This window comes from Osmerus mordax, chromosome 5 (assembly GCF_038355195.1).
Source record: "Osmerus mordax isolate fOsmMor3 chromosome 5, fOsmMor3.pri, whole genome shotgun sequence".
In the NCBI taxonomy this organism is placed as follows: Eukaryota; Metazoa; Chordata; class Actinopteri; order Osmeriformes; family Osmeridae; genus Osmerus; species Osmerus mordax.
This window is the reverse complement of record NC_090054.1, coordinates 10,561,756-10,579,746: the sequence shown is the minus strand read 5'-3', so window position 1 is coordinate 10,579,746 and position 17,991 is coordinate 10,561,756. Positions and strand designations below refer to the sequence as shown.

The following is a 17,991-nucleotide window of genomic DNA, read 5'->3' as shown; positions in this document are numbered from 1 at the left end:
CTCAGACTACTCACACAGATGGGGGGAAAAAAAATCATGACTGTTTGGTCAATTTTAATTCTTTACTTTGGTTTTGCGATGGTTCTGATTGAATCAGAGAGGGGAGGAGAAAGAATTAAAATTGTCATCATGGAGCTGCATTCAAATCCAATCATTTCTAACAGATGTTGTGGTATTACTGGGACAGTGTTGAGGTACTGTAGGATGTTCCGCGGGTTAGGAGTACTCAACAGTGGAATGCAAGGGAATGAACAGCTCTCTGACTACTTTAAACATGTACTGACATGTCAAATACTACAGTAGTTTAGCTAAAAAAAACATTGATCTTCCATTTTTTTTTATGACCAGAATGTATAGTATGTACTTTATCTATAACATGCTGTTGCCTCTAGTGATGTATGTTTAGTAGCGCCATATCCTATAGGGTTAAGAAGGTTTTACTACTAACAGATGCGGCAGCAGATTTACTGAACTGAATAAATGAGTGATGTACACGCTATGTAGCTTTCGAATAACGATATTGAATTCCATAAGGTGTTCTTCTGTACAGTAGACTATCCACTATAAAGACTGACTTGGTGTTTTGGTTGTGGCAAGGAGCTTGGGAACTTAAAGACTGGCTGTATCATTCCCCGTTAATTAGACTAGGACACGAGTGAAACGGCACACACACACCCTGCTCATTAATGGTTACCTGTAGGTAGGAATCATCAATGATAGGAGTGCAAACTTAGAGACTGAAACATTAAACACACCTGGAAACACACAGAACGTTTGGCCCAAGGAGCCCAGATGAAAGAGAAGGGAAACCCGTGCTGTATTTAATTACACACACATTTACCTTAACTAACTCTGGTATTTTCTGATCATTTTTACACTAGTCATGACTGTTGGTCTCTGAACTGAACTAATGAGGAGCGTACTGTGAAACTGTAGCAGTAAACCCCAAACTCTAGTAAACTGCTACGTCCTGGACTGGGTCTGGGCAAAATACATCTTTCCTCTGGGCTCTAAAATAACAGATTATGTTGAAAAGAAAAGTCAGTCAGAGGGCAATTGGATCTACTATAAAGCATTAGTAAGTTATGAAAATTTTGCTTGACTTCATAAAATGTGCGATTTAGGATTAGACACATTTTAATACTGCTTGGCTTTATGTTAGATTGAATGCCCCACCCCCTCCCATTTTAAACAACATACATGCTTTTCAATGCATCATACAAGAAATGATAAAGCACAAATCCACACACATTGCTGCCCAAATCTGAGATTTTACAGGTTTACCAGTTTCTTGTAGATTGATCAGAAAACTTGATCAATCTTGATATGGTCCAATCATGTCTAACTCTACCTGAATCCCAACCTCAAATTATGAGCAACAAGGCAAGCTTTACTCCGTTCAAGTGATAGACCAGCACTGCATGCAGTCACCAAACAGCATGAGTAAGACAATAGTTAGACAGAAAGGTGTTGCCACTGGCTACAGGTAAAGGGACAAATACGTAGATGCAAACTGTTGCAGTAACTTCTGTGCAGTTGGACTGTTTCTTAAACACCAAACTGACAGGAAGTGACCTCACTTAAGAACATCTACTCAGAGACACATTGATATGGAGTACATGGTGACTGACACGCGCACACACACTCGCGCACACACACGCTTGCGCACACAGACACACACACAGAATGAAACCCACAAACGCACGCATCCACACAAATACATAGACATGGACACACAGCACGAAGGAAAAGATGAAATGCAAAAATATTTTCATCACTCGTATGACATGGAGCATTATTAACCTCCTTCATCATTGGATATAATTTAAGTTATCCAAAGTTTACAACACCATGCCTTAATGTAACATTGGAGGACAAAATGCTTTTGGTACCATTAAATTGGTAAGACATGCTAGTGCATCAATCACTGCCCACTAGAACAGTAAATTATCCAGATTCCACATTTTGGCCAAAATGCACCAAAACCAGGGGTTAATACATTTACCTCAAAACATATCTGGGTGAAAGCATACTGTATGTAAACAATCTTGAGTAATGTATCCCTTAATTCAGATTTGTGAACAAAAAACTGCTATTAACTTGAAACATCTATAAAAAGTTAATAAGAATTGTTTTGATGATGAAAAAGCACCAGGGATAAAATAATTAGTTTTGGCCAAGCTGACACAGGGGAACAACTGAAACACTGAAATAGAACAGAGAAGAAAAAAGAAAATTAAGTGGAAAACAGAGGACACTGAGACAAAAAATAACTGAAATGAAAGAAGGAAATATAGAGATGGAAAAGGTGAGGGTTAGCCTTAGAACAACCGACAACACGGAAGACAAAGAAACAAGTAAACAAACATGTCAAATTGAACTATCCTCTCTGCCTGCAAAGAAGTTAGTGCATTAGGCACAAGGAACACCATGAGAAAAAGAGTCAGAAATTGGCCTGTTGTTGTGATATAGAGTTTTGGGAAAATGTCCTTATGAAAAACTCCCAAATTCAGAGGCTCTAAAGTGGAAGAGAGAGGGCGGAACTTTGGAAGTAAGGTAAAGTAGAGGGGCATACCGCTTTCGGCTTCTGCAAACAACAAGAAAAAACTCAAATCAAACAGTTGTTATGAACATAAAAGGAGATAAAAAATTATGATGAAGTAAAATATCATAGTCCCTTCATGACTAAGCTAAGGATGTACTTTGTTGTGATATTTGGATAACATATTGTATAAGCCATCATTCATTTCAAGATCTTGGTATCTTAAATGCCAATCCTTGTCACAGCATAACACTTTTCACTTATCACGTTTTTTGATAGTAGGAAAGAAAGCATGTACTATATAAATGTAGTTCATTTTCATCTAATGAACATTCCAAATGCCGCTTATTTATCAAGTGTTCTATGTAATATGACAGCATATTGTATGAATATTTTGTGAATAATAGTGTGTAAAAAATGGACTAAAGAACTGCTGAACTGCGCTACAACGTATACAGTAAACTGCGGTCATATCAATAGGGCATCTGAGGGAAGATCTGATTAAATCACATCGACGTTTCAAGTTAATATTCAGCATTTGAAGTCGAGGGTGTCCTTTTCTTAATATAAAAACAAATGTATTAGTTCAGCCCTAGTCAGTGTACAAAAATAAAGATGATGAAGGAAGGGGTGGGTGGGTGGGATTTGGCAAATAGAAGTAACGGAAATAATATAAATCCATTGTTAATTGTTATTTACATAGAAATATGTACATGTATGTATATATTTTAGTAAGCTACAGTGGCACAGTATATTAGTATATCCCATTAGCGGTTATAAAAGGATGCAAATGAACTGTCTTAAAATGGGGTAACATGATTAAGGACCATATTATAGAGATTTTTTAATCTAAACAATAACCTCTTTAAATCAGGGGGAACAAAAATGCAAGAGACGTCTTCATTGTATTGTGTCATCAGTCAAAACACTTTCATTCATAAGGGAACAAATACATAACATAAAGTAGAACCATGAGTTTTCTGAATAATAAACTGTTTCAGTCGGACTAAATCTTGATATATGTTTCAGAGAAGGTGTGTGTCAGGTGAGAGGAGGTCGGCAGGGAAGGAGAGGAAAACGTAGCGCCACAAACCTGCTCTCTCTCTGCTCGGACTTGTACTCAATGGCGATGAGCAGCAGCTTCAGCTTGACGTAGCACAGCCTGTTAGAACACACAGAAACCATCACAAGGTTACAATGGACCCGAGGTGCCGTTTTGCTACTCTGGTGCATATTACAGTATCTTGTCCCACATGGATTCAACAGAGAGTACAGTACTGTTCTCTACATTCCAACATTGGTTCTGCCATCTTACTTCTGGGGGCTTGTTGGGTTTTTGGAAAGGGATACTTACTCAGAGACGGTAGGGAAGGAGAGACCAATGAAGTGATACTTACTCACAGATCGTAGGGAAGGAGAGACCAACGAAGGCACTGGACAAATACTCGGTGTACATTTCGTTAGCTACTCCCTCCAAGTAGTACTTCTGCCACGTGTCCTCTTCGATCTGTAGGCCAGAAAAAAAAAGAAGCTGCCTTTGAACACTGTTCTTAGCCAGGTTAGGTTTTTTTATAGTTTATTTTTTGATTAGAAAAGTAAGGCCTATTAATCAGCAGGCACACCCTTCCCGAATGACAGAATTCCCTTTTCCTGAAAGTGATGGGCATTACTAATGAGATCTGGAACCATTTCTCTCCATTGCTAATAGACACTTGCATGCCATTGGATATTCCTCTAGCTCACCCGTACAGTACACTGGCATAGAAGCAATTGCATTTTTTGGGGGCTTTTCAGAATGTGGCTTCTTATGTGGTCCTAGAGAAATACCAATCTGGGTGTGAGATGGGTGTAAATGGACATGTGCGTGTCCCCTGCCCGGCCACAATGATTCCCCCCTCTGATTCTTCTGAATAGCTTCATGCTAATCTCTGCTCCTACAGAAGAGCTCTCTTGTTGAGCAAGCACTTATCAAACAGAGCTAGGTGCCGAGGAAAACATGCATGTCTAAAAATATGTGTACTCTCTCACCATTTACATTTAGTCATTTAGCAGACCATTTCTGTAGAAACAGGTTTAGGTGCGATAGGAAAGAGCAATTATTTAAAAAATTATATATACTGTATTGTGAACTTCCAGTTTAGGCTGCTGTCATTGGGTGTGGGCATGATTGGATATAAGTTGTCTCTGTCATGGACTGTTATCACCTCTAGCAGACTTGTTGGGTCTTCAACCTCCCAACTGTCCAGCTGACCATATTATATATTTTCCCTGCTTCAACACTATGCTTGACGATCGGTACACAAAAACAAAACAATGACAAGGCTATGCTCCCAACATGTTGCATCACCAAAACACATGTTAAGCTTTTCCCCTCTTTCTGGATGTTTATGCAGGTTATTTAGAGTTGGGACTCGGAAATGTGGGTTACATTATAACCGAGGGCTGTAATTACACTTTCGTTGACATTCTGACTGAAACACAGTGGATAGTCTAGATCATAGACTAGACGCTGTAGCTTCATAATCATTCCATGCCAATCTGCGATTCATTTCGATAATGACTTTCTATGGCCAAACAGTTATAATAAATACCATATGCAATCGTTGCGCTGAAAACAAATGACGGTATGGTTTGAGCATCCCGTTATTATTATTTTGTTTGTTTGTTCAGTAAATCACCAGTTGGCCACAGTAAATTGGGTACAAGCTGCATCAATGAGCTCAGCCCAGTTTTGTGTTTGACTGCAAACAAACTAACAAACACTAGAATTAATGCGTACTTAATATATAGTTTTTTATTTGTATTTATTTAAATTTATCGTAATCCATTACCATTTTTCATAGACATGTACATCCCCTGTAGTGGGCAGTCTTAAAAAGTTAAAAAAATGATATGTTAGACAGCATCTAGTCATTCTTATGTTGGATGTTTAAGTGTTTCATGTCCGTAGTTATACACAGGCTGTCCATTTTTTTTTGCTCTTTCTCTGGTAGAGCTCAAAATGTGGGCTGCAGATGTTCCCCTAACAGCCCATTAGTCTGGTCATTATAAACCTATCCATCATTTTTATGACATGCGAGCAGTTCTTTCATGTAACCAATCACTTTTTTTGTGTTGGGTGCCAAGAATATATCAGATACCATTGGAAAGGCCTGGCAGCCAGTCATCCACCTGTCTAATAGATGACTTACTGTACTTCTACTCCAGACATGAGTTTAAAAACGTCCATCTTCAATAAAACTAACCCGTGTCTCAATGTCTTTATACTGTATGACGAAGCATTGTGGCCGTTAGGTTTGCGGTAGAGGGACTATTTTGTGGTAGTTCCAGGGTTACCTCGATGAAGGATCTCATTGAGAAGAGATTGGCCAGCATAGTGGACAAGCCCTGTGCCAAGCAGCTCTGGGCAATGAAGCCAGCCTTCAACTCTGCCAAGCAGATCGCATCGTCACCCTCCTTCCAGTTCCAGCTCGGAATGTTTAACAGGTGAGCCTGGAGCACACACACACACACACAGGGAACCCACAATATTCAAAACTTTCCAAACAATACCATCATCACTGGGTTCTTCATTAGTACACAAGACAAGCCTTTTAAGATAGTATATTCATAGTTACATTCTTGCATTTGATATACATCCTACCTTGTTGTGGTATTGTAACATTTGAGTAATGATCCGAATCTTTGGGGAATAGTTCTTGATGGATATAACCCTGAAAGAGCAGAAACGGGGTGGGTGAGTAGGTCTGGAAAGTCGATCATGTAACAAGTCTGAACGATAAAACCGGCCAAACAATAAAACATGTTGTGTCCGCAGCAACCTTGATGGATTTACTGAGGGACAGCAGAGTGATAGAGGTATGAACCGGTTCCCTTTTAGAGCGAATAAAGTACCTCATGATGTTGGAGGCATCTTCTGCGTCGGGATCTGGACAATATTTATTGGCCAGGATGAGACAGGCGTCTGCAGACTCAATCTACACGAGGAGTGGAAGAACAAAATACAGAGAAAAAAAACGCATGGTACAAAAAACACCTTTCAGTTGCGAAGGTGACTGGGATTGCTAAACCCATAACAGTGGACATCACAAAGCAACATCCTGACATTTAATGCTGACATGGTTGTTCCAACCATTCAAAGTATACTGTGGACAGTACCTTCACTCTGGCTAGATCGTGAGGATTGAGAACAGATCCCTGGTAGAATTCCACTTGGGTAAAGTGGCGTTTGAACAAGGCTTCCAGCTCAAGATTAGGGGAAATACTAGCATACAGACAGGGGAGAAAGAGAGTCAATGCACACTAACAACACGGTCTATATGTCCATCATTTCATAGTGATCATTATTTTGCATCCTAGCCACATTTGCTGTGCGGTGGAGGAAGCTGAAGAACGGAAAAATGCACTTACTTATGGAGAAAAACAATTTCTACATTGACATCATCCCTGTCCTTGTGTAGGAAGTCTTTGAGGAAGTTGGAGACACTTTCGAGAGTAATATGACCACAGACCACAATGTGCCTAGAAGGGGGAGGGCGGGAGAAATTATCTTGAGTGGGTAACATAAATCACTCTGGCAAGCTCCAAGAAGAGAAAATTCAGACGAAAGCACGCTCACGGAAAACAACTATTTACATGTCAGAAAGGTTTCTTTGGAAAACAACAACTGGCTTCCTTCTTTCATCGCTTTTCCATGAAAGTGAAGATTTTTGTCTACATTGTAATGAAAATGGTTTCAAGTCTGCTCGACATGTCCAATCAAACGCTGAGATTTGAACCAGTGAGGAAATGTAATCATACAGCGCACACTAGCTTTGATTGTCATCAATTCTAAAAGGAGAACTGTCCCGTTCGCCAAACCACTTCTCTCTGAGTTAAATACAGATTGACATACACATCAACAGACACTCTCTGCTATGCAGAACAGTTACTAAAAGTGATCTGGGTCTGTGGCTGATGGTCTTGTAAATAGAATTGAAGGCTGCTGGACGCTTCTTTGGCAGGATGGTGGGTTTCTAGAAGGCTGGATATCGTGAGCTTTCGAGGGGACATCATGTCCTTGTCTGTCCCTTGGTTCCCGGTGTCGGGTGGCGACGAAAAAGAGAGGAAGAAACTGGACAGAAGGACTAACTGGACCTGGACAGTTCAGGTTAGTTGATTCAAGTTGACAAACGTCTTTAAACAGTTTCTACAATGTTTTCCACATTTGCAATGTTACAACTGTGAGTACTGAAGGTAGCTGGCATCTGCATTAACAGATCATTACATTTAAACCTACACTTGACGGAAGCTGGGAGACCATTTAGAGTCTGGATAAGCAATGACCCGTGTCATCATCCACCCATGTATGTTAAGTACATCTTACGCCAACACTACACTTTCATCCCACTAACCCAGAAAGACCTAGCTGGTTAATCTTACATTTTTCCTGTGGTTGGCTTAACAACCAATCAGGTATTCAACTGTGTCACTGAGCCATGTGAAACCCAGTGAGAAACCCAGACATACTCCATCAATCAAGTTCTTTAGTCTACCCAGGTTCGTAAGACTATTTGCATATTGACAATGTCTTCATCCTACACCTAAAAGATACGTAACTAAAAGGGGGCTCCAGTACTTATAGTAACAATGTTTAGTTTCAGCCTCCCAAACGTCTGTCGTTGTGTCCGATCACCATTTAAGACCTTATCATGTGGCAATAGCTGTTCTTACAAGTCCCTCCTCCCGCCCAAAAACGATGTTGTCATCCTGGGGATAGATGAACATTTCAACTGCTGCTGTGGAAATCTTGGGAATTCTCGGATGGCGTGAGGGGTGAGACACAAGTCTATATCTGTTGAGGATGACGTCCAAAGTCCAGATCGTTTATCGCTCTGCCAAGAACCAGCAGGCTGAGGTGGACTGAAGTGGACTTGGTGAGGTGAGGCTGTTGCTATGGGCTGGGGATGGATGTGAAAGGGCATGGTTGCTGTCAAACAAAATGGTCGTCAAAGATGTCGTCTCCATCCTTAAAGCTTCCAACGAGCGGTGGTGATTGGATGGCTGACGCAGGCGGTCCTGAGATGAACAAACCGCGGGTTCACTTGATGAGCTGTGGTCTTAGTGGAAAGCCAGCGACTATTGGCAAAAGATGCCTCTCATTTGACGAGACAAAAACATCATTCATGTTTTCCTACTCCCCAATCTCCAGATGTCATCGTTAGATATCAAGAGTGAGAAAAGGGGGATTTGTGTGGCATAGTTTGGTTTCTTGTGGCTTTGCATTAAGGCAGCATAGCAGACACACCCACACACTCTCACACACACACACACAAACACTTATCTGAGACTTCATGTCTCCACGTGGATGATATACCAACATAGCTTGACAGTGCCACAAACAGTCTTTATTCCTGTGACCCTTAACGCCACTCGTGAAACTATCATTGAGTGTGCAGTGCAGCCTCAGATAACTTTAAGATGGATGCATTTTAACTGTGTGCCAGGCCATCTACAAAACAACAGCATATTGTAGTACCATTACGGAAATCTAATGGCTTGGCTGGATTAAATACAATTACTATTTGCGTTCCAAAAAATAAGTGAATTCCTGTTTGTTTGTTTTTCCAACTGTAGGCAGAAAACAATGTAATACCAAAGTGAATAAGGTACAGTGGTACAAAATACAAAAGAAAAAAGAAAATTTCACAAACACCACAGCTCTCACCACTAGGTGCCGAGAATCACACTGGAGTGCATAGGTGGTGTCATACAGCATGCATCACAGAACATGCAGTGAGTCAACACGGCATGTCACTGGGTCAGGTCAGGTCAGGGAACATTCCGGAACACACACACACACAACAGAAGAGACGGACAGCTCAGACAGCAACAGAGGTCACACACCAGCCATACTGCTCTAATCCTTACAACCAGTGGCAGTGACATACTGTGGACATCAAGGTTCAAGTCCTTGTTTGAGTCATCCTGGCCAGACCAGCCAGAGTGTCCAGTACAGTGCTTTGGAAACATGGAAATAACCTAAATACAGTCCTGGAGAACCACGTTTCAGATAGCAAACCTTAAAAACATTTCTGTACCAAGAACGACAGGCTGAAGTACTGTTACAAGATGACTGTGTCCACATTTTACTGTGGACCTTTATTACTGAGGACATTTCGATTAGTCTAGACCCAATAGACACATTAGAAGCCACGTTTTAGGTTTAAGGGTGGTTTTGCGCAATAGCTCCAATCAGATCCAATCTTGAGTCCTCACTGGAAATGTTTTATTCATATGCATTCTTATATATTCAGTTAGAACTATCAGTTTGATAGTTATACCATCAAAGATCACTTTTACTTGGTCCTCTATCCCAAACATGTGTGGGCCCGTCTCCAGAGCACGCCAGAGGCGACAGAACACCGCGTGTTATCTGTTTAGGATTATCTACCAGATTAGACTGAGAGTCCACAGGTCTCCACACCTCAGGAAGACTCATGTCCTCCTGGGCCGGCACAGGGCTCACACACAGGAGGTGTGCGCCAGGGGTTCAGCCAGGGTCTACGGCAGTCTCCACGCCAGCCTCTCCGTTCCACTCGGGGCTAATGGAAACCATGGAGCAGTAATGGAAACCACGGGGCCAACGGAGAGCTTACAGTACGCTTGTCTTTGTGCCATCAGCGAACGCGGTCCAGAGTTCTGCCACGGTGTTGGCGAGCGCACGCTACACTGAGCAGAGCAACAAAAAAAAAACTGCCAAACTAGCATGACTCAGACGGCCGCCTCTCACGTCCAACAACCCACAGAGGCAATGGGTCCGTTCCTTTCAAAGTGCCATGAAGTAATAAGTAAATTACGAGTTCCTAACATGTCCCCTTTGTTTGTAAATATCCAGAAATAATTTCAGTATTGGTAATGTAATTTCATTATATATCTTTTTCTTTCTTTTTCTCTCTCTCCAGGACATCTGTTTGTGATGACAACGGCGTAAACCATGTACCAGACATGCGAGACTTAAATAAACCATCATGACTAACGTGTTTGTGTACAGTAGTGTCAGGATCTGGTACGCGGGCTGAACATTTAGAACAGGCGGCATATTTCGACGGTAATGCAAAGAACGTGGTACCGCTTCGTGACCTGTGAGGCAGGTTAACTGGATGCTGTTAACCTCTAAATGCTACCACATGTACTGCATGAGCTCTATGTACGGCCCGGGCACGGGGGGACGGGGGGACGTGGGGGAGTCGAGAGGGGGAGGCTGTCTGCAGTTTTGACAAACCCTTCTCTCAACACCAGGCACGGGGAGGCGGCCGCCAAACATAACATTTCATCAATCTTGTCTCGCCGACAGCGCGGAACAATGGAGGTTTTCACTCTGGCCTTTCACTCTTCGCTCCGCCTCGGACTCGGAGGATCTGGCCTCCGACTGGGACACTGACAGCTGGGGAAATGGACAGGCGGGGGAAACGATATCGAGAGGGAGAGCGATGGACGGAAAGGCCGAGAGGGGAAGAGAGACGTGGGGAGAGCCAGGGAGACGGAGGGAGGGAAGGCTACACTGAGCTGGATCCACTGTGCTAGGTCGGTTTTCTGATGACCAGTAGGGTTTGAGCCACAGGGACAGAGCACAGAGGTGTACTGAGCAGTCCTGTAGGAACACACACACACACACACACAACACAACACACACACACGGCTGCATTCAGGACATACTCTGTCTGGGAGCCCACTCAAACAGGTCATAGCCTCTGAAGACAACCACTACTGCCACACAAACAGTTAGAAACCAGGCGGGCACCAAGAACCAAGCGGGCGATGCAAGCCAAAAGCAAATCGAGAGCCTCCAATGGGAGCGAGGCGTCCAGCATTCAGGGTGTGGGAGCTGACTGAAGATCAGGGCCAGAGTCATGTCAAGCAGTGATGATGCTAGCTGTCAGAGCCAAGTCACATAGTGATGATGCAATGGGCTGGCAGTGACAGAAAACCAGAAAGCTGGTTTTCCTCAGGGTAACCATAGAATCCATGGATGGAGAAAGAGCCAGCGGATCTCAGGCCTGAGAGAGCATGCCAGAGATGATGCCACATGAAGAAAACAAAAAGCATGACATGCAAACGGACTCAAGCAAAATGAAACAAGAAAAGAAATTGTATCCTGCAACGGTCATTGAGATTGATGATGCTTTTGAGACCACCAATAATAATGCACTTGCGGATTTAGTCTTCTTTCAACTTTCTTGTGGAGCTTAAAAACATTTTTTTTTTTTTCATCTGAGTAAATAGTAGGGATTTCATGACTAGTTCATTTGCAATTATGCATCGTGATGCAAATTCATCCTTAGAAAAGCGAGTACAATTTGTGCAGGGGCTCGATCACTGGATGGTCTGAATTGGCTATGGGCACATTAAGCAATAGACACAACAGACTGTAGATGGCTATATACACTTAAAGATGATCACCCACCACAGAGAAATATATGTCCGCTAAATATATACAGTATAATGTAGTCATGAAAGCTCTAGTTTCGAGAGGAAAATCAAAATGCAGCACATAGGATGTGTCAAAGAAAATAAGGGAAACAGAACAGCACACAAATGACTTCAGGTAAGCACTGAGAGAGAGAGAAAGAAAGAGAGAGAGAGAGAGAGAGAGAGAGAGAGAGAGAGAGAAAGAAAGAAAGAGGAAAGACATAGCGCAAGAGGGAGAGTGAAGCGTGAAGGAGCAAGTGGGGCAGAGAGAAAAGAAGAGAGAAGGGAGGAGAGATTGTAGAGGGATGGAGCAAGAAGGAGAGAGAGAGGGAAGGGAGAAAAGACGGAAAGAGGAAGAGGATGGGAGAAGACAGGAGAGAGTGTGAGGGAGGAGAGAGAGAGAGAGAGAGAGAGAGAGAGAGAGAGAGAGAGAGAGAGAGAGAGAGAGAAGGAAGGAAGGAAAGAAAGAAAGAGAAAGAAAGAGTAAAGGGGCATGGACATGTGTCCAAATGGCCAAGGTCTCCAGTCACGCAGTGTGACTTCCCATTTTACTTTAATATTCTACACAGCATTGTGTACCGACTCCCCCTCCAACACTAAACCTGAGGGGGGCGTACTTGAGTCACATAACCACACCTTGTCTGGATTTGGACTTACTTTCTGCCTCGTGTCGAGTTATAACTCCCTCCGTATTTCTTCCGATTAAGGATGAGAGCAGCAATTTCTGGCACGTAGCGAGCAAACATGGCCTACATGCATGGAACAGAAACAAGAAAAGGGCATGCAGAGAGGGTTCTACCGTGGACAGGAAACAGCAGAACCATCAGGAATACTTACTTTCTCCCATTAACCGCACTATAGGAACCACCATATTTCTTGCGGTTTCCTATTAACTCTATGATTTCAGGGACGTAGCTGGCAAACATGGCCTAAGGAGAAGATAGGAGACAGAAGAAAAGACTAAAGAAGAGACTAAGCCATTGAGAGGGTGGAAGGGGAGCTGGCGCTTAAATCCAAACAGATTTCTGAGGGAGATAAAAAGAAATTGATTTTAACCATACCAAATAAATATGCAAATGTGGAAGAAAAAAACTGGGGGGTGAAAGTGCCAAAAAACCTCTCTCAAAGTTCCCAGACCTTACAGTTAACAACGAGAACCAAAGGAGAGATTGACATATCTACGTTCCAAATTGTAATCACTAAAAGAAAAATCCTAATTTCGGGGGAGGAAAAAAAAGTAGAAATGTCTTTCTTAAGGAAAAACAACCCCAGTTTTTAAGGGTCATGGGTTTGGGGGGGAAAAAGGAAAGCATAAAAATTGCCACAGCTGACAAACAGTCAATCTGTGCTAGCACCCAAGGCATCTTGGTTTAGCGGAGAAATGGGTAAAAATACCTATGTGCCATGTTTTGTCCAACAAACACAAATTATGTGGCAGGTTGATGTGAATAGGCCAACCTGATGGTCCACAGCTGCAAAACACATTAAGACTCATTTGAAGGGCTAGAAAATGAGCTGGATGCATTTTGCAGAGATTAGCAGCCTGTTCTCCTGACAAGAGGTACTGTTTAACTTCTGTCTAAAGTCAAAGGGGGTGGGGCTGGGTTCTAATAATCATATATATCTTACTGTATGTATCCAATTTTATGCCATCTGCTTAGCTATTTTCTTGTCAAATTATTGGAAATCATACACGCACACATCTGCAATTTACATGGCTATGCTATGATATAAACTACAGTTACTCTGGCTGTACTTAGATGCCTCTCCCTTTAGGAGGTGTCTGAGGTGGGTGACAGAAAGCAACTAGTTGTGGAAGGGGTGGAGGCTGCCGTTGCCATGGTAACGTTCAGGCTGGCCTTGGCCTCATCTTCCTGCCACAGTGTTTGTTGGAATTGTGGGGAGGGACACGAGAGGAGGGGGAGAGTGTGTCCTGAAACCGCAAAAACTGCTTTCAAGAGAACGGCAACAATATTATCAAACTATAGCACACAATACTTTACTTATACTACTGTTCTACCTCTTTAACACAATGCATATCATATTGAGGGCAAGGGGACATGGGAGTACAGTACCTACATACTACAGTACACAGATACAACACAGTGGGCCAATTTAAGCACTGTATCATACAGTACCATAATACAAGGAAACATTTCTAAACAGTTCTTTGTAATATTTATTTATAATATATATAACCACAAGAAGTTTGACGTTTCTTTATATGGCATCTATTTGACAATGGGATATATACGGTGAAGATAGGATCAGGCAGGACACGGGAGGGGGGAGGGAAAAGGAGAAGGGGGCAGAAAAAGGTGTTTTCTTTTACCAAACCACCGAGGATGAAGAAGACCATGAACAGGCGTCCCAGAGTGGTTTTGGCATAGACGTCTCCATATCCTACTGTGGACATAGTGACCATCAGCAAGTAGACACATTCCCAATATGAAAGCGACTGGGAATTTTGGAAGTTTTCCCAAGGATCCCCTGAGTTTTCCACCTAGAATGAGGAGGAAAGGGGGGTGGGGGTATTTTTGATGGGGTACAAGTCAGATACACGTCAGATAAAACCGGTCTTTGGTGCACATTCCACGCACGCACTTTCTTAGATTCCGCCATTCACGCACGCACACACTACCGGCAGCCTTTGGTATACTACAATTAGTGCATAAGAAAGTGCTACTGAGGTACAGGTTAGATTGAATCCAGGCCTTAGTCTTCATGCTTTTATTCTGAGATGACAGGAAGCACTAGAGTCGATCTTGGGGTTATGCTACCCTCTAGTGGTACTACTGTTCTCCTGCATGCTAAGATGCTGTACTGGTTCGTTCTGTGGAGCCATTGACATAAATGTACTGGTACTCTGAGCCGGCAGTTGGCAGAAACAGAAAGAGGACAGATGTTGATCTGCGTTTTATGTCAAAGAAAAAGAAAAGGAAAGAAAAGCAAAGAAAGAGCACCTATGTCTTCACCATCACATGGAAACACCCTTTTACTACCTAGTCCAAAGACAATCCCCAGCACCCCTCCCCTTAGGTGCCAGCACACCAGAACCAGGATGTGGGGGGCGGGAGGGGGGTGATCAGATCGCCACACCCTCTTTCCCCAGTCCTTCCAAAGGCCTTTTCCGATCCACCCACATCCAAGGAGACAAGGGGAGCTGGAGGTTGTGTTGGGACCAGATTTAGGAGTTCTCCTCCTTTTCACTTTGCCCAATTAACACCACCCCGGACCCCTCCCCACCTCCACCCACCTCCCATAACCCTTTCCCGCCCGGCAACTTACCAAATGTATGAATCCGGCAGCTGTTAGCCATGTGCTTATGAAGATGGAACACAGGTTCACCAGCTTGATGGAATTGCTGGGTAGAATAAGAACCATAAAACTCTCTCAAAGAGATCCAGACCAGTGGAACAGAAAGAAAATGTAAATGGTTGGGTGATCTAATCTACAAGGTGACTTTATTATTGTTTTTATTACAACTTTTGTTATTATTATTATCTTTAATTATTGAATCCCACATGGCCTTAAGAGGGCTCAGAAGGTACTTAGTCTAAGCCAGGCAAATGTGGGACGAGACTTTTAAAAGGGAGAACAAAACAAACAAAAGGGTTTTATGAAAACAAAGATGAAGATAAAAAACTAGTGACAGCTGGGGTTGCGGGGGGAGGGGTCTAGTGGATTTCTAAGACGTACATTATGTCATGACAGGCATTGAAGAATGGCATTTTCAGCACCCTAACCATCACCTGAGTCTGTATTGCGTTTGTCAGGGCTGCCTTTGTGGTAACTGAACTCTGCTTATCACAGTCTCTTTTTCTGCTCTGTATCCTTCCTTCCTTCTTTCCATCTCTCTGTCTCTCTCTCACTCACTCACTCTCACTCTCTCGCCATCGCACAAAGCTGTAAGCCCTGTCCCTGTAGATGCGGACCAGTGACCAGGTCCTGCTCGGTCCTGGTGTGTTGACAAGGCTGCCTGGGTAACACTTTAGTTTACAGTCCACTGCTACCCTGCTGGTAGATATCAATGGTACAGCAATTAGATAGCTATAACAAGTCATGCTAAAGACTGATCCGTATAACTATGAGCCGTTGTGTACCATTGGAATCACCTCGAGTCTGTGGAAGAGGCGGGCTCTACCGGGTTTGACACTATAAATTAAAGTGTTATGGCAGCCCTTCGGACCGAGAGCAAACCTGAGACCGAGCCTCTATGTGCGCTGAGTTCTGTGGTGCTGTAGCTCTGTGGTAGTGGGTGGTGGAGGTGGTGGAGGAGGAGGTGGTGGTAGTCGTAGTGGCGGATGGATGAAAGCACAATACTTACCTCGTTTTTAAGATATTCAAAAACTGTAAAATTTCTGAGAACTGTATCAATCTCAGTGCTCTCAGGAATCTTAAACCTGCGAAAGAGGGGAGACGACAAGAGAAGTGAAGAGAAGAAAAAAGAACAGAGAAGAAAATAAATCAATGAGATCAATCAAGAATTGAATTTGCTGTTGATGCTGAAACAACCGTTTTCCGTAAGTACGTCAAATGTTTTCTAATCAGAAGTCTGAATATAATGTAGTCTGAACCCATGCCTGGATCACTGACACCTGAATCACTGACACCTGAATCACTGACACCTGAATCACTGACACCTGAATCACTGTAGTCAAGAACAAAAAGAATCTGAACATAGTCTGAACATATTGAAAGCTAAGCACACTGAATCTGAATTGAACACACACTAGGTCTAGACACACAGTGGCTCAGCTGCAAAATTCCAGAAATGAACCAGGACCAGAACATCATGCTGAACAATGCCACCTGTCAGAGAGAAATACATGTAAGAGTGTCTGAACACGTCCCAATTCAACTGAATTGTCTTGTTGTGACTAAACTGGAGTGGAAATACGGTTTGGCCTACATGCAATACATGTGTTCCTGTCTGGTTCCAAAATGAGCTCACCCAGGGATTATAGAACAATGCAACATTTTACATAATACTATGTGCTGATCCTGTGTGTGTGTGTGTGTGTGTGTGTGCGCGCGTGTGGTTCCTATGGTGCGCAGTCACTCTAGAAAAACTAGTAACAAGGGTTCATAGGACGGGATCATGTTGATAAGATTAACTTCACCTCTAATTACTTTTTGTCTGAGAAAGATTGCACAGAGTTTTAACCTTCACATGACATGATATAGTGCCATTGCTTGCCAACATTAAAAAGCACATCTTAACATCACAATAAAACACAACGAGAAGCCAATATTTGACCAGGCAGTTGAACCTGGGTCCGCTTCACTTCCTGGTTGCCAATCATAATTCTCCCTTCAGACAGAGAGCCCTGACCCACGACAACCCAGTGGAGCCCAACACAGATCCAAGTACAGTAAGAGTGACATCCGGACCCTCCACCTCCACACACAGTCGAGAAAGTATCCCCCAGACCGGGTTTTCTTACCCCAGCTGGCCAGTACTCGCATGCAGGACCAGAGAGACCGGTGGAAGCCCGTCTGTCTCTCCTTGGGGCCCAGCCCCGGTCTGTGGTGCACCTGTCTCACCCTGTACCCGTTCTGAAAGAGCTCGCCACATGACTTCTTACGCCTCCAGGCGTCCTTGAGTACGTCGGCGCGAGGGGCTCCCCTCAGACCTCGGTACATGAGAATCTTACTGGATATCATGCTGTACATCAAGGTCACACCCACTGGAGCAGACTGGTGTCTCCTCTACACTAGAACTTAAAAAAAATACGTTGGAGTTGTAAGTATACAAAGTATACGCCGGTATATCCTGATGTTTGGTTTCAGACAAGAGATGCCCTTTGTTCTCAGGAAAATTTTGCGATTTAGGGGCTTGTTTCCTCACAGTGATCTCTCTCACCGTCTCTGCTCGATGAGCGATGCGTAAAAAAAAACCGAAATCAAATCAGATACACTGAAAACCCTACGCCACAGCAGATACTGAAGAACAACCGTCGCCCTATCAGAAAAGGACGTCTGCGGAAGCCAGTGCC

At 43.1% G+C, this 17,991-nt stretch overlaps 1 protein-coding gene across 9 annotated transcripts in view; it reads right to left on the bottom strand.

Annotated features, from left to right (window-relative positions):
- Positions 1-17,991, bottom strand: part of LOC136943397 (calcium-activated potassium channel subunit alpha-1a) — a 122,183-nt gene that overhangs the window by 35,755 nt on the left and 68,437 nt on the right. For 5 of the 9 annotated variants that reach the window (XM_067236688.1, XM_067236686.1, XM_067236687.1 and 2 more), the window contains exons 7-17: positions 16,320-16,395; positions 15,281-15,356; positions 14,325-14,495; positions 12,830-12,921; positions 6,953-7,063; positions 6,701-6,806; positions 6,437-6,519; positions 6,186-6,255; positions 5,879-6,034; positions 3,940-4,049; positions 3,636-3,704 (exon numbers count right to left, since the gene is read on the bottom strand). In XM_067236688.1, coding sequence (XP_067092789.1) covers positions 3,636-3,704; positions 3,940-4,049; positions 5,879-6,034; positions 6,186-6,255; positions 6,437-6,519; positions 6,701-6,806; positions 6,953-7,063; positions 12,830-12,921; positions 14,325-14,495; positions 15,281-15,356; positions 16,320-16,395 — 1,120 coding nt within the window. Of the gene's footprint in view, positions 1-2,575; positions 2,588-3,635; positions 3,705-3,939; positions 4,050-5,878; positions 6,035-6,185; positions 6,256-6,436; positions 6,520-6,700; positions 6,807-6,952; positions 7,064-12,829; positions 12,922-14,324; positions 14,496-15,280; positions 15,357-16,319; positions 16,396-17,991 lie in introns of all 9 variants that reach the window. The other 4 variants (XM_067236691.1, XM_067236694.1, XM_067236693.1 and 1 more) reach the window with 1 other exon arrangement.